Source organism: Micropterus dolomieu, linkage group LG07 (genome assembly GCF_021292245.1).
Source record: "Micropterus dolomieu isolate WLL.071019.BEF.003 ecotype Adirondacks linkage group LG07, ASM2129224v1, whole genome shotgun sequence".
Classification (NCBI taxonomy): Eukaryota; Metazoa; Chordata; class Actinopteri; order Centrarchiformes; family Centrarchidae; genus Micropterus; species Micropterus dolomieu.
The window spans coordinates 7,763,847-7,785,135 of NC_060156.1; the positions used below are offsets into that span (position 1 = coordinate 7,763,847).

The following is a 21,289-nucleotide window of genomic DNA, read 5'->3' on the forward strand; positions in this document are numbered from 1 at the left end:
GCGAACAGTGGGAGTTGCAACAACAGTGATGGATCAGCCTCAGGCACAGAGAGAGAAAGAGAGGCGAGAGACATGTAAGATCCAACAGAATGTCTAGTGAAGTAGTGATATGTCACTGTGGTAAAGACTGGAATAATTAGGCTGTAGAGTAAAATAAGTGTGTGTGTGTAGCTTTCATAACTGAAAAGTAATGCCAGCCGCTCATCTGTACGCCAGTGCTGCAGGGGTGTGTGTGTGTGCTTGAATGGGCTTGTGGAGTTTTTTTTTTTCCAGAATAGAAAAAGCACCAGAAAGCGAGTTTAAAATGCCAGAAATGTCACCACCTGAATTGTAATCAGTGAAATTAATCATCAACTCTATCAGTACCCTGCAGATACCCTGTGCAGAAATACGGTCATTTTGTCCTGTAAAAATGTTTCTTACTGTGACTTTGATCATAGTCAGTCAAGGACAGGATCAGTGGTCTGAGAATTTCAATTCCTGTTCGATCTGCCAGCCCTTTGTGCCATTGCTGCATTATCTCCTTCTTTAACTCAGCCATTTGAGGGGACTGTGATTAGAGGCCAAATTAAACTGGGCATGTTTAGGTGTGCAGTTTAAATCCCTGTGTCTGCCAAACTTCCTTGGGCTCTGGCTTTAGATCCAGCTTAGTCTAATGGACTGTGAGATCTGCTTTTGACTCAAAACAAGCTCTTTCGCCTGAGCAAAAACACTAATCAGACTTGTTTACTTGGATGATTTATGTAGCATGAAAAACACGAATCCCCATCCTCATAAATGTTACACGGTTGAGAGGCAAATATTGTTTCACTGTTGCGCTCACCAAAAGGGGATGGTTTGGATAAGTGAGTCAGTAAGTGGATAAGTAAGTGCACTTATTGCACCATCTTGTGAATAAAGCAAGTGTTGCATGTCATTAGGAGTCCCAGGACGGTAAACAGGTTACACTGAAGCAAAGGAGGAAAAAGCCATTTCTTATTATCTCATGCACCAGCTGCATTTTATAAAATACTTGCAATCACACGCATTTCTTTATGTTGATACATGTGCTCAGTTATGAATAACTTGTCACAAAATGACAAGGGCTTGCAGCTGATATTTATTTGCATCTGTACCTCTCTCATTTCCCTGAAGGGACACCATATTTTATTTTGATGAGTCATGTCAAGAGATAGTAGATTCTGCTTTTCCTCCTAGTTTCATCAACCCTAACATGTGGCTCCAATCCAACAGATATCATTTCCCCAGAGTTCCCTGGAAAAGAAAAACAACCAAGCAGGTGTCTTGGTTATGAAGAATACTAAATAAAAGTTTGGCCAAGGAACTGTGACGGCATTTCTTCTGTTGAAGTTGGGTGGGAGCGTTTGTGTTTTGGAGCGGGTGCCAGAACAGTCTGAGAGAAGCAGAGAGTGGTACGAGATTGAGAGCTTTGGAAATGAAATCCTGTGTTAATGACAGAGGTAACTTAATTAAACCTGAATATCTAAATGACTGCAGAAAATAAAGTCGACAGTTAGACAAATGCCTAAGGCGGGACTGTTTGCCGGTGCAGTGCCCAGGGCAGGTTCCTCCTCAGCTTCATCTGTGTCTACTGTACAGAATGACAAAATGAGGTGAAGTGGAAAAGTAAAGCATACTTGGCTCATGTATAGTGGGCAATATGCTCCTTTGCTATCTTGAGAGACCCATTAGCTCATACATTCAGCATGACTGTACTGTACTCCTCTCTTCTGAGCCATGACCTCAAGCACTGGTGTGGAATAAATAGCCTGAAATTGTTCCTAAACCACCATAGGCTAAAAAATAACCATAGCTTCAGCAGAGGCGCTATTCGGGTTTGATGGGGAGGATTCTGAATGACTCAGATGACCCAGAGTTTGACAGGACCCCTCGAACATGCCAGGCATTATACATTTTTATATTGTTAAAGTAGTTTTTGCTATTATCAAGGATAAAGATACTTTGACATGAAAATCACCGACCAGTTTGATATAGATAAATGGATAATGAGTATTGTACCATATGGAGTACAATTAATAGGCACTGTTCTGTTCGACTTTTAAGGTCAAGAATTACTCATTTTGGTTGGTCCCATGCGCAAGCTCTAGCCGCAGGAAATGATTCATCTCAATTACGCATAAAGACTGATTAGGGACCTGGCTCACTGTGGTGATCCAAATGAATTATCCCCATTATGACAGTAGTGTCTAATCACATTTATAAAACAGCACCTTTATGGGCCCATGGCCGTGATGTTAGTGCAGACTGTACTCAAAGGAAGCTTTCATATCTCTGAGAGTGCCAAACGTACTGGACTATTCTATTTGTGAGTTACTGTATTGTGCTGGAGAGCCTGTCCATTTTCAACCTCTTTTTCAAGAGCATCTCTCACGGCTCCATTAGCTGAGTATGCTCGGATATGCGGGGAATAACAGCATGGGGTGGAAACAGGACAGAAGGAAAAAATTGGGAATACTAACATTTGAAGAGAGAGAGAGGTTTGCTGAGTGCAGTGCTCTGGCTTTGGTGCTCCACTTATTTGTGATGCTCTGTCGGAGGAAACCAGAAAGAGGGCAGCAAAGGCAGAGAAGAGATGAGTCAGAACTCCCACTCTAATGACTGAGACAAGCCCTGCGAGTTCACATCAAAGTTCATCATTTTAATGTATGGTACTTAACCAAACGGGAGAGCAAAATGTACAGACATGCTGTGACTTTAGTTCACCACCTTGTAGCGTAAACCTACCTCAGTGTTTGATCATGAACACAGCGGATCAGTGCAAAATTTAATTTAAAAAAGGTTACATTTTCTTTTCTTATTATTAATCAGAAGGTCTGCTGGGAACACCCATTATATCCAGCATTCATTTACATTTCTTATGACAATTTGAGGAAATTACCACACTTATGAAACATATTATTCTGCACAACAGCAAGTAAGACCAACCGCGATGACAGTCTGCTGATTTCATAGTATTTACCTCACTTGAAGGACTGTATTAAACTGCCTTTGAGATCTCTGCACTCGGTTGTGTAATGAAGGTTGGAATTGATACACAATAAATGCAATGTTTTTGAATGGCAATACAAAGCTGCGTCCCTGGAGCTGTGTTTAGAGGCCAACATTGAGATGGAGGTTAATAGTGCAAAACATGGGTGTCTCACATTCCAGTCCGCACTGTTTAGGCTTTGTGTCATTTTTCTTTCCTTATCTTGCGCTAAAAACAATATTTATTTTTTTTTGAATCTCTGCAGCCTTGCTCTTAGCCTTGTTCATGATTTCTAAATGCTCCCTAAGGTTTTGTCACAGTAGAGGGATGCTATGTCCAACAGCAGGAATTTTTGTGTTTTGGATTAATTAAGAAAATACCGTGTTAGCAGTTCATTAGTTGCTTACGTAAAATCTAATGGTATGCAATGGCACTGTAATGCTTCATATCTTGATGAACTCTCATAAATCAGTTTTTGTTGTCACTGTGTCATGGTTTTTTCCAACTGTATGGTCATTTTTGAGGCTTGAGATGGGTGTTGTTGTTGGCTGAAGATCAGAGAGCCAATTTTCCAATGCTTTTATATTGAATTGTGCAAGTGTACCCAAAAAAACTTGTAACTCATAGAAATCTTTTTTTTTTTTTGCAACACAGTCTGTCGAGGGAACCCACTGATCCAAATGATTATTTTTTCATGTGTTCCCTTTTCCTTTCTCATTTTTGTCAGCAACAGAACTGTATACCTAAAAACCAGTGATAAAGATTTGGAGACCATATTTTGTCTTCTACCCCTTTTTTGTTTTTTAACAGTAGTAACAACATGCAGTTTAATGTTGTTTAATGTTCTTTTTCTTTTTTGAGCTATTTGCACACCCAGAGTGTGGTAGTGAAAAATCTCTGTCTGCACTGACTCACTTGTAAGAGTGACACAAATGTGAGTATTGAGCACAAGTGTAAAAGCAAGAAATGCAGCATAAATATAGTTCCTGATTTTGTGCCCTGCACTTGAAGGCTATGCTCACGCTGTACATTTTGTATATCTTTTTCGAAAACTCACTCCTCACATTCTTTCTGTTTCTCTGTTTAAGGAATATCAAGACATCGCATCCCTTTTTGTATGTACCTTTATGTAAATCTTGTTGGCAACAACTGTTTTGACTGAACTGATGCATCTCCCTAAGTACTTTTCGAGGCAGTTATTTGGCTTCCCATTGTTGCAGTATGTCCTTTTGTCCTCCAGTGCAGGGCCGGCAAAAATGATGACACTGTCTCAGATGCATTATGTAAGATTTATGCATTGTCATGGCAATGCTTATTTATTTATTTGTTTGGTTGTTTAACAGGGGCGTTTGAGCATCACAATACAAACTGCATGTATCACCTGTCCATGTTGTCCAGATTAGAACTGAACTGAAAATGAGCTTCTGTGTTGCTTTTTGCTGTATGACACTTAGAAAGCATCAGCACATCTGTGTGAGGGAAGAAAAATTAGAAAAATTAGAGAGATTTTTAGCTGCAGTGTGAATATAGTCAAATATTAAGACTTTTTAATTCATTGTCTTTCTGGCAGGAAAGCAGTACATGCTTTCTGTCACACAGCTACCTTGTGCAAATGGTTTGTGTAGAAATAACATTTGGGCCATTTTCCTTCCCTGTGTGTGTGTGTCATAACTAGTAATTTTGTCTCGTATTACATTTTTCTTAAAACGAAACATACCTACCAGTGAGCACTGTACCTTATACTAGGAAAATGCATACAGGACTAACTTGAAACAAGACAGAATAATCTCTTCACTAGAGTTTAGAAAACGATTGAAGCAAACTGAGCTTTTGACGGTTGGATCACCTCATCGTCTATTTATTTCTGTTATCAAGAAGTTGATAACAGAGCAAACAAGAGAGAGAGCTTTTTGCAGTGTAGTGCATTGACTGGAAGCCTTGTCACATACACCACTGGATCTGAGAAAACATCCAGAGATACCATGTAAATATTCAGTTCATGTTACATTGTCAATCGAGTCTTTCTGGCGGGAGGCTGTAATGAAGCCATTAAATCAAGGAACGCTCTGTCTCAACCTTAAACCTGCATGAGCCAGCCTTAATGGTTTTCAACTGCCAATCAGTGCTGTGGCATATTCTACCACCCTCCGTAAATGAATTCAAATCCTCCTTCCTCATACTCTGAGAGCTACCCGATGACACGCAGCCTGCCTGGAAATGGATGTCCTCCGGAGAAGCACTGAAGTGATTCCTGCAGGTTATTTAAAAGGAAAAGTGCCATGGGACTGTCAGATCATGGTCATAAAGAGGGTGTTAAAGGGTTTACCCCACTAGGGCTTATGAATTACATGGTAAGGGGTTGGTCTCTTAATGCATTTAGCAAAGGGAGAATGAAACAAGGCACTTTGGAAGCAAACACGCTGGCAAAAGACACATAATGAATTGACATTTCAGTGACAATTACATTATAATTGGTGAGCTAGCATCATGTCTACTAGCAGTACTTGCTGTAGTGAAATGAAGTACGTCTGCCCTACAGTAGATAAGGGCATGTATAATACATGTATATGTTCATTGTCTAGTCAAGTTGAGCCAATTTTATTAATGATACAACTGTGAACACCTCCATCCAAAACCTTTAACTTGGGCGGGGGGGGGGGGTCTCTCTTCCAGGATGGACAGACATCCAGTAGTACTGCTGGATTAACAAGGAAAAGGGCCCGGGGTAAAATAGCGCTCCGACTCCTCCCACTCTCTTTGGATTATGTATGTATGTAAGTGCTCTACATGTACATTGGATGTATGTTTTGCCCAGAGACTCAGAAACCTGCCACTGTTCTTATTCTGAAATACCGTCCTTCTCTAGGTTTGCTGTGTGAATTAGTTTGGGATTATTTTAAACACACATTTATTTAGGAATATGCACAATGTAAGCATAACATCAACTGATAAAGGTGTTTTGACGTGGGATCCCTCTAATCCCTCTATCACATGACGTCCTATGATTTCCTATCAGGAAGTCATGTGATCCATTGAAAAGATAAGAATATTTATTATTCCCCTCTCATTTTCAGTTTACTAAACAAATAAGCAATTACATGTTATGTAATTGTTACATGGTGAAGCAGGAGGCTTTGGGACCCCTGAGGTCTTTAGGCCCCGGGCCAGTTTCCCACTTTTCCCAGTCAAGCCTTGAATTGGAGAATTACAAAATGGAGAAACAAAATAATAATAATATTTAAACATAGTACATACATAACAGAAGAACATGGGACCAGAACATATAATATGAAGTAAATATAATTTCTAGGGTAGGCAATGTTGGAGAACTAGCAAGAGACAGCTATATTTTGAAAGTGTCCAATCAATAAAAATTTACTTCCTCCCTTCAGGTCTCCCTTCAAAGCCACAGCCCCAAAACATGTTCATACAGAGAGTGAGTGCATGGGCAAAGTACGCAGGTAGGCAGATTGTAAAAGAGAATTTCAACAAATATAACAAAATGTGCTTCTGTAATCAATTTCCTACCCTAGTTTTAAGTGTTATCCATTAAAGAAAGTTTCAGGTTTGTGAAGGAGTCTATGTGTTCAGACCTAACTCATGGAATAATACAGAACTAAAATACATGTTTTGATCTTTTTTCCATTACCAACCAAACAACAGTTAATTGGAACGACATTGTTTTAGACCTCCAAATGACAAGTCAACAATGCTACATTAAGTGCTGCAATAATTAGCACTTGTAAACAATTTGAGTTACTCAGAGGGGTACAAAACGTCTTTTCATTTGGTTTGTAACTGCCATGCTGCTGCTCTGTTTCAGCTTGTCAACAGCAGTGCCAAGTCCCCACTTGGGAATTGCCCAAGTCAGCCCGGTTACCTTTGCTAAATTTGGTGCAAGATGTAACAAGAGAAAAATGCTCCATCAATCATGTTGCAGATGCAGAAAGAGAGGAGTAGTGGGGGTTCAGAGGCAGAGAAATAAACCAGTGGAAGCTTTGCCAACAACCATTTCCTGGGTGAGATGATGGGAAAACTTCGCCGTACTCTCTGGGGACATCATTTGTGAACACACCGCCGTCCTCCAGAGCCCAAAGTTTTAGAGCGGAACCCAGGCACTTGGTCGGGGTGTTTTGAGGATTTCTAAAGTGAAATCCTCCTTTGCCTCTGTTGCCTGCTCCATCAGATAAAGTCTGCCTGCTGAGGCTTAAGTGTGTCAATGAACGGGGGGGAGGATCAATGATAAGTGCAGCTTACCTCCTCAACTGCTCCGCACCAGCCAAATAGAGATTAAACCATTTCAACCTAATAGCACATGTCAGTCAAAAGTCACACTTGAATACTTCTCACCGCGCCCGGGCCCCCACTCTGCCACCTCCTATTTCCTAATCACACTGGCTGGAAAGATGTTGCAATTTACAAACAAAAATGTAAAGAGGCTATCAGAACAAACTGAGCAACTTTTTCACCATGAAGACCTCTTTGCGCCACATCAGAGCCTGAACTGAGATCTGTAATTGTAAACTAAGACTCACTTTGAAGGTTACTGTTTGTAATGCATGCACACACACCCAGATCAAAAGCACCGAGGCCTATTGCATAAAATACAGCTGGCCTTCTAAATACCAAGCTTTTGTAAACTGTACTCATTTCTTGCTCTAATCACTGATGTGGATATTGCCAAATTGCCCACTGTTACAAGGAATTACTTGACTGAACCCCACAACGGTGGCTTTGATTTGTTCTTCAGCCATCTCAGATGTGAATACACCCTGTGGTCTGTAAATGAGAGCTTGTGTTGTTCCACCAGCATCCCTTATTTAGACATCATAGCACTCATTAGGTGGATCAAGCTGATATCAAAGTCAGAACACAGACGTCAATGTTTTGTAGAGTGCTGGACCGTCACAGTGTCTCTTTAATGAAATGTCTGCCGTCTATTCAGCTCGATTGTTATTTCACTGTCATTTCTCCAGCGACTTGTTGGTTGACCTCTCCTGCCTTGTGATTTCCTTAGCTTTAATACTTTCGTCCCTGTATTCTTTTATTTGAAGTCTGGAATAAAATGAATCCAATAGATTACTTTTTTTTGCATCTCGGGAAGACGTATTATGTATTACAAATGTATAATTTAGAGGAGATGGTGCTGTACTCACAGAACAGCACAGCTCACAACTTGTGGTGCTGTTTAAATTCATCACCATTACATTCTCAAAAGCCTGTTTTCCTTAAAAACATCTAAAACCTGTGCAAATGTAGTGACTTTTTTCTTTTGCAATCTTACTTGTTTTAGCATTTTCACTGAAGACACCTGAAGAATAATAATAATGACATCTGATTTCAGAATCAGCTTTATTTGCCAGGTATGTGTACACATACTAGATATTAGACTCTGGATTGTACAATGCTCACAATAATAATAATAATAATAATAATAATAATAATAATCTTTATTTGTAGAGCACTTTTCAAAAACAAGTTACAAAGTGCTTCAACAAGTGCAAAGACAACAACACCCAAAAGACAACAATACAAGCAAGAAAACATATAGGTATAGGTAAGCACATTCTAACAATGTGCTTACCATACATGTACACAGTGTGATGAGTGTGGTGTTATGTACATGAGGTAGATGGATTTGGTATACAGTATACAATATACAGTATACAATATGAACAGTAAGAACAGCTCTGAAACAGAGAATGATGAATAAATAAATGATAAGAGGTAGCCAGTAAACAGGTGGCTGAATAGAGGCAGAGTTACTGGGTTATTGCACAGGAATTGTTCCTGACACTGTGAGTCAGAGTCAGCTGTTCATCAGAGTGATGGCTTGTGGGAAGAAAGTGTTCCTGAGTCTGTTGGTTTTGGCGTACAGTGCTATGTACCGCCTACCAGAGGGGAGAAGCTGGAACAGGTTGTGTCGGGTGAGATGGATCTGCAGTGATGTTTCATGCCCGTTTCCTGACTCTGGAAAAAGTCCTGAATGGAGGGCAAATTGGCACCAATGATTTTTTTCTGTAGTCCTGACTGTCCGTTGTAGTCTGCTCCTGTCCTTTTTGGTTTGTGAGAAACAGTTTATTTCTTCTACCATTTTTATAGTTGCATATATTTTAATGTTTATTGTCTGCTATGTAGCAGAAAGCAGTTACACTCTCAATGTCACTACATAACCTGTTATATTGTGACAAAATAAATCTACCTACCTACCTTAAAAAGCAGGCCCTTTCATTTCTAGCAAGCAACCGTCAATTTTGCCAACTGAAATGACAACTGTCGCTAGCAGATTTTGTCAGCTGTAGCTAACTAGCTAATCAAGTTAACATTAACTGGTCAGTTGGAAACGCTGTCTGTGGCTTTTTGATGTTTCAAGCTAACTTGTTTTAAATGATGTAAAGGAGGTCTTAAAATATTCACTTGATGACATGATATCACGCTAAAAGACTGAGGCTAAAGCTAGCATGTATTATAATTATGATTACAAAAAATTTAATAATATAACACATCAATATAACACTGTTATTTGATTGTGTCATGACCCTATTGTGATAGAAAAAGTAAAACGTAACACTTACTGGCTGGAGTGCAAACATCTCTTAATTCAGTAAGACAGACAGAGCCACTAATGTTAGCCTAAACTCAGATCTTTAACACTACAATCTAATGAAGTTAGTTAATTATGTGCTTCTCTGTCTTGGAGGTATAACGCTCATTTACTACTGTAGGTAAAAGCTAGCCAGATATGCGGCCGTTTTGGTTTACATTTAAGCTGATAAACACACCACTTAATCCATTCCATGCACTTTTGCTCTTTTTGAAAGGCTAAAAAGACACACTATCCCTGACACAGTGTAAATGCTATCACTACAGCCCTGTGCACATTGCTTTGACATGCGGAGAAATCCAAAGCTTGACAGGCCAGCCAAGTTATGATTGGACTATCATTTCTTGGAGAAGGCGTTTAGCGAGCAGTCAGTTGAATAATTTAAAATAAACATGTTATGTTGTGTTTTTCAAAACATATTACAGATGTAATCAAACCTTAATCAGGATCAAAACATATTAAAAACTTACATTGGGGAGTGATGGCAGGATCCCATGCTGTGTTTTGGATTTTAGTGGGGGGCCCACAGTAGCCTTTTGTTCACATGTGGAGCACAGATTGTCCCTTTGAAACTCACAGGAGTGACTTGTAAGATGGATATTTTCTGCAGTGCAGCAGTTTAGATGAGTAGCATAAACAAAGAGATGATGTGTCCCCCACAGAGACAGCTCCACTGATAGGTGGTGACGTGATAGCTCATTTTAAGCGGCCTCTCTCTTATTGTCTTTTGTTTTCTTTTGAAGGAAGATTAAAGAATCTGTTATGCCTTCTGATATTTCAGTGGGATGGTAGTACTACTGAGCAGCATTGTGCAGGGATTGTGTGGTGGGTGTTGGGAATTCATTCAAATAGGCCTGCGGCTTATCAAAGTCCATGAGGGTCTGAGCCAGCAACCTGCATCCAGAGGTTTGTGGGTAATATTCAGTAACTTGCCCAAGCTGACACACAGCTTGTTTGTTTATTTATTTATTTATTTCTTCCATATCTGTGCCTTCATTGGAATGCACTGCTAGTATGATCTTGTTACAGCCATGTTTATATTGATGTTCATGATATGAATCTGTCCTCTTACAGGTTTACACCAGATATGGGAAATGCTACACTTTTAATGGTAACAAGACCACATCCAGGAAAACCAAGCAGGGCGGAATGGGAAATGGGCTGGAGATCATGTTGGATATCCAGCAGGATGAGTATCTGCCCATCTGGAGAGAGACAAGTAAGCCTCAAAACTATTTCTCCAGTGTAATCCCATCCTCTGCTGCAGAGAAACCTCTGCAGAGCTTTAAATCAAAAATAACCTGCATCCATTTCTCCGGGTCACGTACTGTAAATAATGCATTTTTTGATTGCATTCCTGCAACCTGGAAAATGTGATTTGTAAAAGGAAATTCTTGAACAAAATACACTGCCTCAGATTTGTGCTTGGATTGTAGTTGTCACATGATATTAATCCCCACTGGCTTATTTTTTAAACATGACTGAAATATGGTTTGCAGTTAGCGTCAAACTGAAACCAAGCTGTCAGATGAGGCTGCCATCTGAAATTCCCTTGTGCTCTCCCTTTGCAACTCTCCGTGCTTGCGCTCTGTTTCATCCTGAAGATGAGACTTCCCTGGAGGCCGGCATCCGAGTTCAGATCCACAGTCAGGACGAGCCTCCCTACATCCACCAGCTGGGCTTCGGTGTCTCTCCGGGCTTCCAGACCTTTGTTTCCTGTCAGGAGCAGAGGGTAGGTCTTCTTCATCACAACACTCTCCCCCCCCACCCCCCATCCCCCACCAGACGACTGTTCTCCCTGCAACCGCACGCGCCTGGTGGTTCAGTCCGAGGTCTAATAAATCTCTGTGTGCTTAGCTGACCTACCTGCCCCAGCCCTGGGGGAACTGCCGTTCCACCAGCAAAGAGAAGTTCCCAGGATACGACACATACAGCATCAGTGCCTGTCGCTTGCTCTGTGAGACCAACGAGGTTTTGCGAGTGTGCAACTGCAGGATGGTACACATGCCTGGTAAGATCACCTCCTACCTCACGTTTATTTAGTAATTCATGCTCTCAGATTAATGTCAAGTCACTGTTACAGCAGGAACTAAGAATGAATAAAGTCATACTGGTTGTAGTTAGTTAGTATTTTCAAGCATTTCTCTCTGTTTTGAAAATTGTTAGGTCCAGTGTAATTGAAAAAACAGCCAGCCCAGAATTTGCATGATATTGGATGACCCATTGTGCAAAACAAGTCATCATTTTTGGCCCACTTGAATAATTGCAGCAGAGATATAATTTGAGCTGCCACATGGCTGACCTTGATGCTTGATATCTGGAGTGGAATGCTCTTCAGTGCTGGCAGTCAATGACTTTTGGATCTACTTGTTCATACATCTTAGCTGTTTGGAAATTGTTCTGTTGTGCTCCTCTATTAATTATTTTGATTGATTATCGTTATTGGTCCTGGTTGTTTAGTTTCCACTGGTAGATGGTATGGTGTCCGAACAATAATGTGCAGGCAGCTCTTAGGATTCCTGTCTATATATAGGATTAATTTAACAATGATTTAACAATTACAGATTGCCTGAAGCAATAAATTTCCGGATTACAAAGATTTTCATGTCGCACAAAACAAAACGTCATGTTTCATGAATCATACAAATAATTTTTATAATTATATTTAAGACACATTTAAGATAGAAAAAGAAGCACTTTAATGGGGCCCAGTTCATGGAGCATTAGTTAATGCAACATAGTATTTATTTACTAATTATCTATATGAATATACCTTATTATCTACAGTATTCTCTGAGCAATATTACCTATTTAATAATTAATGTGCAATATTCTCATTGGCTATTTATTCACTAGTACTTTTTGGTTCACCATAATAATTCTTAATAATGTAAATATTGTACATACCCACACTCCTTTATATTTGTCTTTATATTTTATATTTATACTCTTATATTTATATACTCTTTATCTATCTACCTTGACAAGTGTGCAATTGTGACAAAAGAATTTCCCTTCGGGGATCAATAAAGTATTTCTGATTCTGATAAACATGAAAGAAACAAAGCAGCGACAAACAAAATAAATCAGAGATAGACCTATGGTTGAATCATGGTGAAGTGGAAATGGATATGTGATGATATGAGCAGAGCAGAAAGATGATCAAACATACACAAATAGAGCACAGGAAAGACACACTGTTGTAGGTAGATAATCTTTCTATTTAGACATTCGACACACTGTAGCTCAACCATTTACGCAGTCTGTCTGTTCAGCTTGGGGATATGTTGCAGAGGTAAGTCTGACAAACGCAATGTAATGCGTGAATGTACTCGCCGTGTGTGTCGTCACAGCCCTAGTGCATGAATTCAAAGAGCTGAAGTCACTGAACACAAGCTGTTGTGACTGATGTGTCTAATAAGTGGGCGTGTTTGAGGTGACCACGTTTAAGGAACTCACAACGTATGCAGGAATCACTGTGGCTTCCGTATTTACACATTGTAGTTGACATAGTATGAGACATTTGATTTGAATAATTAATTTAACCCCATACTGCTGTAACTGAACTGATGTATTATGGAGTTTTGACAAAGGAAATTTCTTCACTAGGATATAAAATACAAACGCTGTGGTGCTCAGTTAGGACATTTACACATCAGTCACACATTTCAAACTTCCATTTGCAGGCGGACCAAAGTGGTGGTCTAATCTGTAGAGAGAGAAATCAAAGCTAATCATTTGATCTCGACAAGCTATGACGCGGACACATTTCTAATCAGTTTGCGTGCTCTGCAGGGTGACCTTTCTCACTACAACATCAGGACTGAGTTACAATAACCTATGAGCTCATGATTTTAGGGAAACTGGCTAAGGTGGCTCTTGTGTCCGCTATCAAACTGGTTACTGCATCTTGAGGTATCAGATCCAAACCTATAAAAAGCCCTAACCAATCAGCTGTCAGGAGAAACTGCACCTCTCATAGAAATAGTCTTTCAAGCAAGCTTTTCAAATGAATGAGACACTACAGAGTGGGAAACTTTTGAATTTATAGATAGTAAGGACTATTCACAGAGCAGAGGTGTTTGGAGAGCAGCAAGAACCACTTTTCTTCCTGTGATGATATATGACATTGGATATGATATTTATTATATCAGAAATGTAGAAGCTTTTCCAGGCCATTTGCCCAGTCCAGCTATAGAAGAGGGCTTTCGTCAGGTAGCGGGTAGCTTGTATTGCTTCACTGCACTTATCAGTAGTGAATAAAATGTATTATTGCATATTAAGTTCGCTGAAATTCTTTCATAAGGTTCCAGAGAGCAATTGGTTCGAAAAGCTCGCCAAGGGAGCATGAGACCAACTACTGAATTGGAAATCTTTTTACAGCCTCAATGTGACAACACAGCACTGTATCAATGTGCCTTGCAGAATTTACTGTATCCATTTTTTTTCTCCAGCAGTCCTCTGTAGCCACAGCAGCAGCATTACTATCTTGCCAGTTTTGTGTCACTCAGATTTGTATTCGTTCTAATAGTCTGCTTTTAAGAGAACAGCAGAAATGTTTGCAATCCATTTCTTTCTCATACTCACTTACATAATCCAGCAACTGTTTACAGTCTGCTTATAATGCCAGGAAATTGTCATCAGCACGTGTTTACATAAGCCCACATTTGTTGACAGTCTGGTTTTTCAGTCTAGTTTTATAGTTTCTGTCTTGTTGTTTTCATGTTGTTCTTGTTTTTACCTCCACCAAGTAGATTTTGGTGACATATTTATATTTTATTATCTATTCCTTAAATTTGGTCGAACAACTGATTTGATTTTGAGATGGCTATTTATAAAGCATTTTATATTTTTGCTCCTGAACTGTGAGGCGTAGAAGCAAAATTGTGTTTTTCCTAGATTCTTTGGTTCAAGATGAATATTTCAGTATTTCAGCCTATCTCTATATTTGGATAACCCCCCCCCCCCCCAAAAAAAAAGCTTTTAAGTTGCTCTTGTTCTTCATGTGTGAACAGTATAGTCGCTGAGCACAGAGACACTGCACAGCTCTTACCTCCACACTCCAAATCAAAAAATAAAATATACAACATGATTTAAAGTTGTTGTTTTTTTCTGTTTGAGGGGAAATGACCAATAGATCATAGTGAAAGATAAAAAGTCTATATCTTTGGAAACCAGTTGACAGTGTAATGGACTCACTCCTCAGATCATCAGACATTATTTCACTGTGTATTAATTAACATTTCTTAGTGACTGGGAAGAAGACTTTCACAAAACATTAAGCTCACGAAAATTTCACAGACAGACAAACACACCTCTGTCAATTAATTGTGCTGCTGATGAATACCTGTCATTAATGGCCCGGGCAATATGTTTGTCTCCGACGAAGTTACTCATTGATGGCTTTTTAAAGACTTTCTAAATATGCCCCACGGGTGAAGCCAGCATGCTCCATTTCTCAGTGCAATCAAGGACAGACGTCCAAGATGGCACAGGCTCTGTGGATGGAAGTCATCCTCTGTGTGCCTGCCTTCATTTGGAGATGAATAATAAGCTGTGGTGGAGTGTTGTTCATAGCCACGGTTCCTTATTGCAGCAGACACGGGTCACTGATCATTTTATTTCTGATTGATCAGACTCATTTTCTGTTCTCCTCTCCAGGAACTGCAGATATCTGCCCTCCCAGTAAAATCAACTGTGTTGACAAAGCACTCGGTAAGAAACAATCTTCCTTCATTTCTTTTTCTCATTACAATAGGTTCCCCCAAAGGGAAATGGAAACACAATCAGTAAATATGATAAGGATTTTTTTTTCTGTAATACAAATACCTGGAGGTAGACTTGATATTTTGAAATGACTTTTCCTCATTGTGATTTAGTCACTTTAGAGCTTGATGGCTGTGCTGCCTCCATTGTTGAACTGTTAATATTAAACCAACGCTCCATTCCTGCATATCTGCCCCCCACCTCCGTAGCCCTTCAGCTTTGACTCCGACCTCACTTTGGTCCAGCAGACATCGTGACTGAACAAAGGCACCTTGGTTTCAAAGACATTATGGTTGCAGTAAAAAAAAAATCCTTTTTTCGTGGTAATGGCAGACATCTAAGTAAAATTATCATTTCCCAGCCAAATAAGCCAGAAATTTAATTATGTCTCTCTTTGCTGAATTCAAACCCTATTCACAATGTGGTTGAATGAAATCTTAGATATATCTTACAAGAATGGGCCATATTCATGTGGGTCACATTCCTGAATCAAATACTGTGAATAAATTCACCCTCCATGAAAGGTAATAAATTAGAATATGATTTATATATTTATATTGCAAAGGTGTTTTGTTCCCATATCAGACAAATAATATGTGCCACAGTGCTCGTGCATACACATAACCTAATTGTTAGAGTTATAAAATAAGTCATAAATCATCAAATTATAATTAGTGCCTTTAATGCTCCCTCTTTCTGTTTTTGTCTGAACTGAATTCATTTACAACTTGAAAAGAGAGATTAGGAAAAGCTATTTACTCTCCTGTGTGTACGTAGTGTTGTTTTAGAGTTAGGTTAGATTGTGAATATCTATTTGTTATATGTGTGAACAATTCACGCCTGCATGTTGACTGGGTGTAAGTATGGGAATGTTTTGAACAAACTCTGAACAAATGGTGTAACTGAAAACTTACTGTTTACTCACTGTAAACACCATTGCTGCAGTCTAACACATCATTTTGTTAATACATCCAGAACAATATTGGTCTGTTAATATCATGTGGTCCATGCTAGAGAAGTCCAGAAAACCTGACATGACCTGACATTTTGTTGCACATTTTATCCATTAAATGATTTTAACTGTTAATTCTGGACTTGAAGACTGTAAGGAATCTGTTCATCCTCAAAATTACCCATACAGCTGGGAGCAACACAAACTACTAGTAATTTCAAAGTAATATAATTTAATGATGATGAGTTTTGGCACAAAATATCCACTCCTCATTAAAAAGACAAATTTACACCTTTGAAAACAAACTGTAAAAAAAAAAAGAAAAAAGAAAAGAAGCCACACAGAGAAAACGCCTAGTAGTTCATATTAGAAGGGATATACATTATGGCCATTGAGAAATTAACAGGTAAGGTAATGTATAATTAAGTGTTCTGATTTGTTAGACAGTTTAAATGTACATCTGCCAACCAATCAGAAATTAATATTTCTGATTGGTAATATAAAGTATATTAGCAGACAACTTTAAAGCTGCAGCAGTCAATATTTTTACTTTAACAGTGGATCAAAAAACTGTGTAATGTGAAATGGGTTGTTCATAGTGATGCACTAACACATAGTTATCACCTGACTGTCTACAGAGCTTTTAGTGTGTTTTAGCTGATTGTTTTGGTTTTACTGTTTTGGTGATGTGAATAATGCAAATGAATGCTAAATGGACAACCAAGTTAACCACTTTATACAGTGTTGTTTCCTAAGTGGTCAAAAAACACACTATTTATTGGACACTCCCTATCCTTCACACTTTTTCCTTTGTCGCAGATGTAGATTGTTGTTGCATCTAGATTATGTGTAGTATCTTGTTTTGTTTTTCTGATAGAGTGATATCCGTTAAACCACTGTTTCCATTGTGTTGCAGCTCAGCAACAGAAGAACAGTGGGGACACCTGTCCATGCGAGACACCCTGTAATCTCACACGCTACGGTAAAGAGCTCTCCATGGTCAAAATCCCCAGCAAGGGCTCTGCTCGCTATCTTTCCAGGAAATACGACAAGTCAGAGGACTACATCAGGTACGACAGGAACTTTCAACAAGCTCACGTATGAGCAGTGATGTGGTGCTCAATAAAAAGGGCCATAAAGTATGACCTCCAGTCTGCAATCACTAATAGACAACCATAAATATAAAGAAAAATCAATTGTATTTTCATGCAGGCATCACTTTATATTTAGTCTTTAGGTTAATTTGAATTACAAAGTCTGTAGATTGTCAAGCACCATGAGGTCATTACAAAATGTCTATTTATACATAAAACAATATCAGATGAGTAGATTGTTGTGAAATTAAATGAACAAAAATGATAATTAGAGGATAAAATCTTTAAATTTTGTACACTTTTGTAGCACGACCAAAATGTCAACTTTGCAGAGAAGATATCTCATATGTAGCAAATTGATCGATTAATAAAAAACGTGGAGATAAGCCTGTCTGACTTTAAAGACACCATGGCCTCTACTCTAGTAGCACCCTCAGGAAAAAATAACGCTGCTATAGAATAGCTCAGAGAATAGCAAAATTGCCTGAGCATGAACAACTACTCTACAATTTACCCTTATATAAGTAACTGCAGTATATAGCTTGGCAAGTTTGCTGAAGATTAATTCATTACAAAATATGCCTTTTTTGTGTAGTTTACAGATTGTTGTTCCATCCAACACTTTAATGTGCTTACACTGTAATTTCTCTCAGTGCCTGATAGTCAGGGATGTGGGAGAAGGTAAATACACATAAACCAAAGAGCTCATGATGCCTCACAACACTTAATATTATCAGACTTTCTAAATCCAGACAGATCAGAGACGTGGCAGTGACTGAGCATGCTGTCAGTGCTCATTCTGCTCATCTCAGTTAAACCCTGAAACACCTCATTATCTCACAATCGCTGGTTAGATCTGTGTAAAACGCTGTAGGCCTGACAACGCCATCATGACAATTTACAGTGAGCATGAAGATGACTTGGAATGGTATTTTTTAAAATTGTGTTAGATTTGTAGTGATTTTGCCGCAAGTGTTTTTCACTTTGTTTGACATTCAAACTCCACTTGCTTTTCCAGAGACAACTTTCTGGTCTTAGATATCTTCTTTGAAGCGCTGAACTATGAAACAATTGAGCAAAAGAAAGCCTACGATGTTGCAGGTTTATTAGGTAAGATTTCTGTCACTTTTCTGAATATTTAAATGGACTTGCTGCGGCGGAGTGAAAGATCCATTAGTAGCAAACAGGAACCACTTTGGCATTATGTCCATTGTGCCTCTCCTTAAATATTCTTTTTACAGGTGACATTGGTGGACAGATGGGCTTATTCATTGGAGCCAGCATCCTGACAGTCTTAGAAATACTGGATTATATCTATGAGGTACAGTCTCTGTGCAAATCCACACACATCAGCCAATCACATTTCACAACACAACAAAAGATCAGAACTAGTTGTGACATAATTAGGAATAATTAACCACTATTGTTCTACTGGATTCCAGCAAGAAAATCTGTTGCAACCAACAGTAATTATTTACAAAACACATTAGTGCCTTGATTGTTTATTTTAATTGTCCAAAATGTATTTAATTATTTATTGTTGTTATATTTGTTAGAACACATGACTGTTGTTCCCAGATAAATGTTACAGTGTAAATAATGCACTTATTATGCATTTGAAGAGTTTTATTTGATTTCAAGAGACAATATAACTTTATGGTCATTCAGACTATAAAATTGACAAGTGCACTGTAGAATTAAATGACATTGCGTCCAGCTCACGAAGGAATTGAAAAATACTACAGCAACTAACAAAACTGACAAACTAAAAAAAAATAAATAAATAAGATGTGCAGTTCTGCCCTGTATGCTGCAGTATCTCTTGCCGGAGGGCAGAAGGGCAAACAGTCCATGGTAGGGATGGGTGGGGACTCCAGGCTGAAGAAAGTAATATCCGCTCAGGTCTGTACTGAAGACATGCTGCTAACACTGGTCATGAAATGACCTCCTGCCTCAGCTATATCCTATTCTAAGCAGCTGCTTGCCAAACATGTAAGAGTAAAGCAAAATCAGAGGGGGGTTGTAATGCAGACTTCACAGTAAATAAACTCTTCACTCTGCTGGGTCTCTTGTCTCCCTCGCTCACCTCTGCTCTTTCATCCACCCTGCTGCTGTGCTGTGGGTGAAAGCAGGTGATCAAGCACCGGCTACAACGTCTGCTGAGGCCGCAGAAAGAGGAGAAGAAGAACAAGAACCAGACCAGCACTGTTGCAACAGTGGGTCTCGAGGAAATAAAAGCAAAGGTACAGCACATACTGTACTCTAACAAATGGCAGTTGCACTGTTTTCATGCCGAGTGTACAACTTTTCCTGCAGCACAGTAACTTCATTAGGAAACTACAAGGAAATAATTCAGGGAGAAGCAAATAAATATTTTCCCACATCTAAAATAATGAAGAATGTAATATTCCTAATTAGTCTTAACCACTGTGCAAAGCACATCCTCCCCTTGAGCTTGATATTGCTATTGCACAACTTTATTCTGAAGTTGCATATATCTAAACAATTAACTTTTTGTCTTACATCTAACCATAACTGTATCTAATTCACCACTACATACTAAAACTAACAGGGTTTTAATTTTGAAACAAATCAGCCAGAGGGAAAAAAAAGTGTGACTGGCTAACATCAAATTATACTTTCCAGTACATGTAGAGACACCACATTAGCTTCAGGATATGATCTGAAAACCCCAGTAGCTATATAGTGTACATCCAACAATTCAGAGAACATTTATTCAAGCTAGTCCAGAATTCAGCTCTCTATTAAATTAACTAAAGTTAACTTAAAAACATAATTTATACTCTTCACCTAGCTACTATTTATAGACGACATTATGCAGAAGACTTGAAACTAACAAATGAGACCATAAACTCATTAGGAAAATGTTTACTGAGGAAAGAAAATTCAGTGAGCTTCTTTTAGTAACCAGTGGAGTCGCCCCCTGCTGGCTGTTAGAAAGAATGCTTCTAAAGTTTACGGCACTTGCGCATTGGCTTCACTTTTCAGACGCGGAGGTTCCTGGTTGGACTGGAAGCAGCTACAGCTAACAAGTATAAAGATCTCTGATAAACACACTGTATCTTCTTTTTTCAATCCATGCCTAAACAGAAATGTAAAGAGGGTAATTTTTGGTTTTAGGTTAAGTGACGTTCTGTTACTGTCAGCAAACAACAGCCTGCTGCAGTCATCACAGTGAGGTGCCATTGCAACTGTGAGATCAATACCAAACTGGACTGTAACCATATCTGGCAAGCTGTTTGGTAGCCGGACAAACTTCAGTATTAGGCAGATGGATAACCTCTTGTCGTCACAAAATAGTTACAGCAGGTTAACTCCCTAAACCCACAAATCATCATCAAGAATGAGGCTAGCTTTTCCACCCCACTCTTTCTGCTAAGCTAGGCTAACCACTGCAGCTGCATACTCTGCACACAGAGATGACACTAAGATCAATTTCATATTTGTGTATTGTCATGTACAGTGGGGGAAATAAGTATTTGACCCCTTGCTGATTTTGCAGGTTTGCCCACTTACAAAGAATGCAACGATCTATAATTTTAATCATATGTACATTCTAACAGTGAAAGACAGAATCCCAAAGAAAATTCCAGAAAATCACATCATATGAATTTATAAAAATTGATAACCATCTGATGAGGAAAAACAAGTATTTGACCCCCTGGACAAACAGCATGTTAATATTTTGTAGAAAAGCCATTATTGGCCAGCACAGATGTCAAACGGTTTTTATAGTTGGTGACAAGGTTTGTGCACATTTCGGCAGGGATGTTGGCCCACTCCTCCCTGCAGACAGCCTCCAAATCATTCAGGTTCCGAGGTTGTCGCCTGGCAACTCTAATTTTAAGCTCCCTCCAAAGATT

At 39.0% G+C, this 21,289-nt stretch overlaps 1 protein-coding gene across 1 annotated transcript in view; it reads left to right on the forward strand.

Annotated features, from left to right (window-relative positions):
* Positions 1 to 21,289, forward strand: part of asic4a (acid-sensing (proton-gated) ion channel family member 4a) — a 77,978-nt gene that overhangs the window by 54,842 nt on the left and 1,847 nt on the right. The window contains exons 2-9 of the mRNA XM_046053925.1: positions 10,668 to 10,812; positions 11,198 to 11,325; positions 11,451 to 11,604; positions 16,755 to 16,765; positions 17,239 to 17,381; positions 18,424 to 18,515; positions 18,647 to 18,726; positions 19,538 to 19,648. Of these exons, the coding sequence (XP_045909881.1) occupies positions 10,668 to 10,812; positions 11,198 to 11,325; positions 11,451 to 11,604; positions 16,755 to 16,765; positions 17,239 to 17,381; positions 18,424 to 18,515; positions 18,647 to 18,726; positions 19,538 to 19,648 (864 nt within the window). The remainder of the gene's footprint in view (positions 1 to 10,667; positions 10,813 to 11,197; positions 11,326 to 11,450; positions 11,605 to 16,754; positions 16,766 to 17,238; positions 17,382 to 18,423; positions 18,516 to 18,646; positions 18,727 to 19,537; positions 19,649 to 21,289) is intronic.